Source organism: Rousettus aegyptiacus, unplaced genomic scaffold, assembly GCF_014176215.1.
Source record: "Rousettus aegyptiacus isolate mRouAeg1 unplaced genomic scaffold, mRouAeg1.p scaffold_m13_p_8, whole genome shotgun sequence".
NCBI lineage: Eukaryota > Metazoa > Chordata > Mammalia > Chiroptera > Pteropodidae > Rousettus > Rousettus aegyptiacus.
Window position 1 is genome coordinate 82,256,927 of NW_023416311.1, and position 9,677 is coordinate 82,266,603.

The following is a 9,677-nucleotide window of genomic DNA, read 5'->3' on the forward strand; positions in this document are numbered from 1 at the left end:
CTGTTTAGTATAGACCCAGGAGTGGAATTGTTAGGTCATAGGGTATGTATACATTTAGTTTTAATAGACCCTGCCAATTTTCCTAAGAAGCTGTATCAATTTACATTTCTATCAGCAATGAACAAAGGTTCCAAACTACTTTATAAGTAGAATTAAAAATCTGTGATAAATGTTGGTAGTATGGAATATTCTATCCTTTTATTGCTGTTAAAATCCTAACTAGGAATTGGGGGTTAGAGCAGGTGTATAAAATATCATCCCAGTGACTCTCTTAGAGCTTCTCTTTTAGATATTAGCACCAGGCCTCACTTTCTAAAATAGAGGTTTTATCCCTAGCAGCATATAGGATAGGATCATTGGGCAGTTTATATACAGAATACTATGATCTGGGTCACATTGAATACAAATTAAATAAAAATTTCTAGAGGTAGGGTGTGGGCATTGGTAATTTTTAAAGAGCCTGGTGAGTCTAATGGGCGGCCATAGTTGAAAACCAATGTACTAGTATTTTAGTCAGTTCTTCAGTTATGCTTCTTTTGGGGGGGGGGGTGGATCGTTTTAAGAGGTTATCTCTGGTGTTGCTGTATGTCCTTGGTTCAGATACACATTTTTTGTTTGTTTGTTTACTTGATATAATTTACATAACTTCCAATTTTACATATTTGACCCCTTTTACCCCATCTACCTTCCCACTCCCCCCAGGTATACATTTTGTGCGTATATGTATATACATGTACACACACACACAAAATTTATATTCCTAAAGGAACTGATGGAAATCAAAAGGATCTGTTCACATAATTGCATCTTGAAGCCACTACTGGGCTGGTGACTATCCACCAATTTCTATATGCTGAATACACTTTATAGGGCTTTTTCCAATTCAATACTTACTCCCCACTATGGCATGGCAGCCTCTGTAACTACCATGTTGATTGAACCTACCTAGGCTTAGGGACAAGGAAAACCAAGAAATCACCTAAATAATCCAAGGCTTAAATGCAAACTACTGAGTAAGGAGGTTGACTTTCTGTTTTATACTTTTCTTGGCTGGCAAAGTGCTTCACTTAGATCCCTTAGAATTTTAATTCCTATTTCTTACCTGCCTTTGGATAATGCTGTAAGGCATTTCCTGTTTCTGTTTCTATTTCACCCATAAACTCAGTTTTTTTCCCAACCAAATCTGAATAGCATGTGTCTATATGGAACGATGGCCTTCGAAGGGCAAACTCATTTCCTTTGAACCCAAATGCTCCAGACTGGCTGTTCCTGTTTCCTGTAGAATTGCTGAGCCCTTCACTGCACTTGTTACTAGATGGACTTTAGTGCCACTCTTGCTGTGTTCCATTGAGACACTGAAGTGAATAATTCAATCAAAATTTGCATATCACTTTACACATGGATGACACTGGTGACATTGGTCCCCTAATCTCTCCCTTGCATTATCCATGAGGCCATTATATTATTCTGCCTCTCTTTGCTGGTGGAGATCTGCGCACTAAAGATATAAGAGAGAAATGGGTGTAGTCATCCAAATTGATTTTATTTATGGCAGGATTAAAAAGTGACAGCCAATCAGATGAAATAGAATTATCTAAACTTCCCCGTTCATAGTGTTAATTATCCAGTTGAGGTGTTTGTTTGAGAGAAAAGTATAGATGCCAGGTCCTCGAGGATCTCCACATTTTCCTGGCATGCCAAAGGCGGTGATGCCTCTGAAAGTACCCTGACATATCAGAGGGCTTCCAGAATCTCCCTGGGGGAAAACAAGAGGAGTGGTGAGAATTAGCATTGAACATGACCATAGATGAACAGAAGAAATATACTTTAATGTGGAGTTAAGACCAACCTTCACTGAATTAAAAATTTGTACTTAAAAAAACCAAAATGTTTAGAATATTTTAATATTTTTAAATTGGCTTCATAGATTTATTTACGAACCAGTGAAAATTGAAATGAAGCTTGTGTCATTGTGTATGTTATCTACTAATTTTAAGACTGATTCTCTGCTTCAGAAAAGAAACCCTCCTATTTGTCATTTTCTCAAAATGTTTAATAACACAAGGGGTCAAATCGTCAAATGCAGATGAAACTTCGAGTCAAAGAATAAAAACTATGTTTCCTAGTTCCTCCAGCAGATAATCTTCCAAAAGAAACGAAACCAAAGCAACCTTCTTCCCTTTCACCCTCTTGAATAGACAAAAACTTCTTCCCAAGTCTCCTTTGAGCATCTGATGCTAGACAGAAGCTCCCAGAAATCAGTGATTACACTTCAGAGCTAACTGACTCCACGGCAGAGAGGCTTTAGTTAGTTGTAAGTCACTGTTTAATTTTTTATGACTGTGCCACCCAATGTGTGACCTTGTAGTATCTCATGCAATTCTAAAATCAGCATAGTTTAACATATTCCAGGTCTAGAGACTGGATTGGCCATTTCATTGCTTTGGCTTTAGGAAAGACTCGTGGTTCTAGATGGAGGACCATTCAGGCTTGTACATAGAACTCCACAATTGCAGGGCCCAACTCCATTCCAGCAATGTGAAGGTACTGGTGACCTTTTCTTTCTAGGCAAAAATTGGCCTTATCAGTGTATAAAGTAAGGAACCATGTGAAAAGCTGGGGCCCTCCCTGGACAGGTATATATCTACTGCCTAATGTAGTGCCTAAAATTTTCAGAATGAGTCCTTTAGGTTTAATTCATCAATAGCCTTTGAGAGAACTGGAAAAGGATTGCTAAGCTTTAATAATAGAGGCTGGTGGGAGTAAGACAGGCATCTTGGGATGCTGTCATGGCCTCAGGATGTTGCATGTGGGTTCCATAAGCATTGCTGGTTCTGGGTTTCTGCATGCTCAGTGTGGTGAACACAGAGAATGGTAGGGGTGAGGAGGGCAAAGGAGAAAAACAGAGGGTGCTGAAGATAGATGCCATCTTTTCTGAGATTTGCCTAGCCTTGATCTTGGAGGCAAGCCATTCAGAATCTGCTGGTGTTCAGATAAGCACCTGGGAAGGGCAGAGACCTCTGGATCTCTCAGTGTCTGATAATTCTCAAACCATGCACATGGCACACTCCTCTTAGATGAGGCTCTATAGTGTCTTTGGAAAAGATAAGAAATGAGGAGCCAGCACTCAGAGATTAAAAATATGTAACATGTTTTTTCTACTTCTATCCTCAATCAGGGTCCTGTCCCATCTCTTCTCTGGGACTCTGATTTGGAGGCTTACACATTCTCTGGTGTGGGTCATACTTGGAAGTTGTTTCCTACAACTACCAAGTGGCTTTTGCTTCTGTCTCTGGACTACTGAGATCTTTGTTTTCCAGTAATCTGCTGCTTAATTCTCTATTACAGATAACGGAGGTTTGGGGTGAGGGATAAAGCACTAAAAGCCCAACAGAGTTCCCAAACTTAGCTTAGCTTGGCTCTAGAAGCCCTGGGATCTAGCCTGGGATCCTTAGTCAGGCTTGGGATTGACAGACTTGCTTAGTTAAATGACAGAGGAATTTCAGGGAAGTGCTGAGACTGGGGAAAAGAATACTGAAGACCCTAGAGGAAACCTGACTTCAGCTCTCCTGTGTGTTACATGTTTTTAAATTTATAGCTACATATATTAATATGGAGAATGAGAAAAAATTGCTTCTCAATGGTTTTTGATACGAAATCAAGAAGATGTAATAGGTTAACCCATGCAATGGCAGTAAACTTGTTATTTTTTGGTGAATAACCTACTTGAGCTGAGAATATTAGTTTATTTGACTGGGGTTTTGTCACACTGTTTCCCCAAAAGCACTAGGACTCTGTAGAAGCCAAAGCCATGAGAGGACTAAGCATGACATTGTGTTTTCCATATCTACATGACTTAATGCAACAGCTAAAATGTGGGCTCTTGTCTTACTTACATTGCATGAATCTTTTCCACCTTTGAGGTTTCCAGCGCAAAGCATATTCAGTCCAATCACAGGGTTATAATTATAGTGGTTTCGATCATTGCAGATTTTTCTGTCTATGACGGTGATATTGACTTCTCTCAGAGTATCAGAATAAGATAATTTATTATTGTGAATCAACCCCCATCCTGCAACATGACACATGGTTCCAGGTTTTACATCATCCCCCTTTTTAGGGAGATTAAGGATAGCCACATTTTTATTAATTTTTGCTTTTTTATCCAGCTGTTGGAAGACAAGCATAAAAAGTTAACAGAATGAGATAATTAAAATACTCACAGTTTTACTTAAATTCTAGTCCAACCCTCAGAGACTTCCTTATGTAGCTACGGTCTATGGCTATAGAGGTACCAAAGAAAAGCTGCCATTTAATTAGCCAGATTGGAGGAGGTTCTATAATTTTTAAGCTAATCAAAGGTGTAATCAAAGGTACATACCTGTAGAAGTTTAAGATCACCCTCGTGTGTGTCCTTGTCATAGCATGGATAGGGAAACGCTTTCTTAATGAACATTATCTGTTTTTCTGGCTCACGCTTGGACACAGAGTGAGCCCCAAGAATAACCTGGCCCTTTTTGATCCTGAAAACAGACACAGCATGGTTTTCACTCTTTTAATTAGGAGCTGAGTATATTATGTGCTGATCAGTTCCATTGTCCCATTTGTAAATATGCTTGCCATTAACATACTTGTTTGTGGCTCAGAAAAATATATATACTTTAAAGAATAAAAAATAAAAAATAAGATGTTTATGAATTTATCATCATCATCACCATAATCATCATTGCCACTATGATCATCAGCTTATTTATAACGAGCTAAGCTAAGTTCATTGGAAACAAATAATAAGAATTTCATGGCAGCTAAGCTAAGTTTGGGATCTCTGTTGGGGTTTTATTGCTTTATCCCTCACCCCAAACCTCCTTTATCTGTGATAGAGAATTAGGCAGCAGATTACTGGAAAACAAAGGTCTCAGTAGTCCAGAGACAGAAGCAAAAACCACTTGGTAGTTGTAGAGAAACTCACTGAAGGCATCTCTGTAAGATAACAATAAACTTCTCTGAAATGGAAAATCTTTCAGAAATAGATAGTCCAGTGGAGAACTCAGTTCACATGACAGTGAATACGTGTATGTTGGGGAGATGGCGGTGTAAAGGAGGGGCACAGGATTCTTCTCTTACTCTCTGCTAAAGGTTCATTTTGATTAATAAAATAAAAGCACTATCTGATGTATTGATGATGAAGGCTATTATCATTCACAAACTAGTATGAAATATACCAGCCAGATAGTCACACTGCTATTTTTCCATTACACCAGCTGATATTAGTCTCACTTAAGACTATAACAGCGCTTTCGGTAGAGCATAGTTTGATGATAGGATGTTTCATAAATCTGCACTTTGCAATATGGTAGCCACTAGCCACATATGGCTTCTAAGCATGTGAAATGTGGCTAGTGTGACTGAGAAAATAAATTTCTAATTTTATTTAAATTTAACTAATTTAAATTTATATAGCCACATGTAAGTTGCATAGTCAGTATGACAGTGGCAATCATATTGGATAACTCAGGTTTTAGAGGCTTGGTTTAGGGAGTAGAGAAAAGACTAGGCCTGGAAGAATTTTGTTTGTTTCTTTTCCTTAGAACAAGCTTTCTCTACTTGACATTTGTGGTTAGGCCCCTGAGAGGACTGGGCACTCGGCTCATACTACCCAATCATGAAATCAAGACCAGAAGCAAAGCCTTTCAGCGTTTGGACCAGGTGATTCTAGAGGGGACCTACAGGAAGAACTTGTGGATGGTGCTTCTTCATTGGTTTGATTCTCTGGGGCCAAGTCTGGGCTTAACTTCTGGTTAGGGTAAAGCAAATTTCCAGAGACAAAAGTAATGTGAGCCTTCCATGGGTTTAGTGGGGTTTACTTTTTTAAAATTAATATTCACTCAAATTAAAAAAACAATTTTTTTTTTTAACCCAAGCACTTACCCTTTACAATGAGCTGCCGTCAACACCCAGTTTTCTGCAATCAATGCCCCACTACAGATACTTTCTCCTTTAAGTAGCGCCATATAGGGTTTTGAATGAGGGGTTACTTCATTTCCTCCGATAATTTCTACACAGAAATCTGTTAAAGAGAAAAAGGCAAATCATATCAGTGCCCACCCTATAGAGCTCTACCTAAAGCTATGTTTCTAAGACCAGACGTGCTTTTCCCACTTGAAGAGGAAGCACAGATGAGTGCATCCTTCTCCCTCCCCTCTCCCGCCGATGTAGGTGTTCAGATATCTGGATGTATATCCTATTCCTGTCGGAGTCTCTGAGAGAGTCCTACTCTTTCCCACAAAGAAGCTGTGCCATTGGCAGTTCCGGGGATTATCAGTCACAACCACTGACCTCAAGCCTCGGGGCTTGCAAAAAGCAGGCAGCTGTGTATAGGTCTACACTGGTGACAGTTGCTACAGGAGATGCTAGTGATGATGACCACCTTGAGTGCCTTCTCATCCCTCTCCCTTTCAGGCTGAGTACTAATTTGGGGAAGAAGAGAGGTTTTTAGAAGTCTGAGAACTGCTCTTTTCATCCCAAGTCCTTGTCAAAACATACAGCTTATAGACTGATATTAGCATCTTTTAGCTGTGACCTTGCTCATGAGTACTCTGGTCTTTGTGAGACTTCTGTTTATTGAAATTTGCACTCCTCTCATTCATGAATTGGGAGAATACTACCTATTGCGCCTGAGGCTCCCCTTCAATATCCAGACTGAACCATGTGGATTAATTTTCCAGTGAAATAGAGGAAGGGAGGAAAGAAGATGCTATAAGGAGAGATTTGTGCTTTATTCAAATTTCCTTGATGACATACCAGGTGTATAGATTCATTATTAGAGAACAAGGAGACCTAAATGCAAAGCAAATCATCTATGTTGGCTGAGAAGATCTCGTACCTTCGTAATATACTCTCAGCTCTCTACCTTTCTACACGTGATATTCTTGTATCCTCCTAAAATATTTGTCCTGAACATTGGCTCAGATTCATTGTTCCTTAAATAGTACCTGTTACTACATTATTAAAGCTAAATTCACAATTAGGTACAAATAATGAGAGTATGGGGAAGGAAAAGAGAGTGACAGAAAGGCTCTAATTTTCGGAAGGGACCAAAAAACTTCACCCACATCTCAATTTTTCCCAGGGCATATTATGTATAGGCAGATTCCAAGGTGCATCTTTGGACCTTCTGGGCTGCAGAAATCATAAACTCGATAAAATACTCTCTTTTGCAGGGTTCTGTGTTTGGTGAGCACCTATACCATCTCAGAAAAAAAGCCTACCTCTCCCAAACCAACAACTCCTAGAAGGGCCAGGGGATAGGGTTTAGTGCAGGTGAGAAAGCTTTTAAAAACTAGCAATTCTTGGTCCTCGCCCAGAATCAAGATAAATTGGAATTACTGGAGCTGAGGATGGGATGTCAGTATTATTTAAAAGCCCTCCGTAGTAATCTAATGCATAGGAGGACTGAGTCCGGCTCAGCAAGTCTGGCTTCGCTGTGACTCATCCCTTTACAGGTCCACATCGCTCTCTCTGACCACAGGAAACAAAGTGGAGCAGAGTGAGTTGATTTCATTGTTCCTTTTGAAGAAAAGATACCATTAAAATTTTAATCTGCCCTCTTTCACTGCTGTGGAGAATTTAACATACTTGAACATAATCATAGGCCATGTGGATACTATGCCTACCCTTTTGTCCCAAATGTTCTGCAACCTTGTACTTTTTAAATTTTTTTCCCTTGTTTTTAGGTTTAAGATGAACCAGAGAGCTTCCTTGGGAATTTCTGGCAAGATACGTTGTTGCATCTGCCCCTGGCCACCACTCCCACCTCCAAAAGCTGAGGGACCCTGGGGAAAACTCATGGCTGCTCCACACTTGTCAGTGCAGTTTGGCCCAATCCTAGAGTAGTCTTCATTTCCTGAAAGGTTTTTAAGGAAAATGTAGAGCTTCCCGGAGGCTATTACCCTTTTAGTGGTAACAAGTTTATAGCATTCAAACTGATGCACATGTAGCTCACACAAAACCAGGCATGTTGGTTACTATTTAGTACACCAAAGAACTGGCTTAGCACAAAATACTGCAGCACTTCCCAAGAGTTGACGTGGGGATGTCCCCATGTCCTAATGTATTTCCAAGGACACATAAGCCTAGAGAAATAATGATGAAAATTTGAATCATTCCTGATTTGTTATGGGTGTCTAGGTCAAATTTGTATTAGTTGTCATTAAAACTATCCATTCATTTTCTGCTGCAAGAAAAGCTGAAGTGCGAGTCTTCCTTACAGAAAGGCACTGTTTATTTTCCTAATTCAAGAAATTTGGTTTGTTTATTTATTTTTACATTGTCATTTTTGGCAATTTCAAGCTACAAGTTGGGAGCAATAAACACTGGAGTTTCTATGATATCTTTGTGAAGAAATTGTAAAGAAGAAAGAAGAATGTAAAATAAAAACATATTTAGAATCCAAAAAAAGAATGTTAGGACTTGGGGGCAGGAGAAATCTCCTCTAAGTACACTTAGCTAATATTGCCAAAAACTCACTGAAAGTCTGCTCCATTTTGCTTAATGGCTATAATGGAAATGACAAGAATCAGTCTTACCTTCAGGAATTAGCAGGAGAAAAATGACAATTGAGAGAGAGGGTGCCAGAAATGTACCGGAGTTCCTCATTGTGGCTGATGTCCCCACATCAATCAATGTGAAAATCTGTTCTCAGTTCTTGACTGACCCTATTTATATATCGAGAGTACAAAGGATGTGGTTTTCTTTCTTTCTTTACCTTTCTTCCGTCTCATAAGGATTCGTAATTATATCATTCTGTTGAGGTGCTTTATCGGAGGGATTCTTTATTTCTTTCTTTTTTCTTATTCTTTCTTCTTCTCTTTCTTTCTTTTCTTTCTTTCTTTCTTTCTCTCTCTCTCTCTCTCTCTCTCTCTCTCTCTCTCTCTCTCTCTCTCTCTCTCTCTTTCTTTCTTTCTTTTCTTTTCTTTCCTTTTTCTTGAGTTTCAATTGAGCATTAGGAAATAAAGCACAGGTGAGAACAGCTCATTACCAGTGGGCATGCTTTCCTTGGTGAAGACTGCTGACAGAGAGGGTTATAATTCTACAGTGCTGGTGGAGACAAGGGGACTTTGTTGCTCTCAGAACGTAGTACATAGGAAGAGACTCTAAAATGTCTCAGCAGAGATTGAGGATTCTAGTTTTCATCATCTTCCATATCCATGAATAGAAGCTCTGTTAAGACTTAGAGCTTTATAAAATGTCCTAAAAAGTTGTCACCAACAAAACTTTTTTTCTTTGGGTTACGTAAGGATCAATAGGTCAAGGGCAAGGGGAAATGCACGAGGGAGACTTATTTATTTGTAAACTCCTGCCTGGATTTTCCTTCCCCACTTCGTGAAGGATAATTTTTTTTGGCTCCTGTCTGGAGTCTGTGGCAGGAGTGGGGTTTAGATACATAAAAATATTTCTGAGTTACCCTTTCCTCCCTTTCTTTCTCACCCCTGTCCTCCCTCTTTTCCTCCTTCTTTTTCTTCCTCTCTCTGCCTCTCTCTTCCTCCTTTCCTCTCCTCCTTTCTTCCTTCATACTGGATTTAACTAAAGAAGGAAAATAGGAGTCAGACATGGCTATTTTCCTCCAATATTGGGGGACATTTCACTCAAAGGCAGATCAATCTCAGTCCCTGAAGGGA

General features: G+C 39.4%; 1 protein-coding gene across 1 annotated transcript; it reads right to left on the minus strand.

The window, feature by feature from the left end:
• Window positions 1–1,530: 1,530 nt before the first annotated feature.
• GZMA (granzyme A) lies at window positions 1,531–8,702 on the minus strand. Its single transcript, XM_016142267.2, has 5 exons — window positions 8,586–8,702; window positions 5,929–6,067; window positions 4,382–4,523; window positions 3,897–4,169; window positions 1,531–1,756 (listed from the first exon to the last, which is right to left on the minus strand). Exons 1-5 carry the CDS (start codon window positions 8,653–8,655, stop codon window positions 1,595–1,597), a joined length of 786 nt encoding a protein of 261 aa, XP_015997753.2. The 5' UTR covers window positions 8,656–8,702; the 3' UTR covers window positions 1,531–1,594.
• Between the last annotated feature and the right edge of the window lie 975 nt (window positions 8,703–9,677).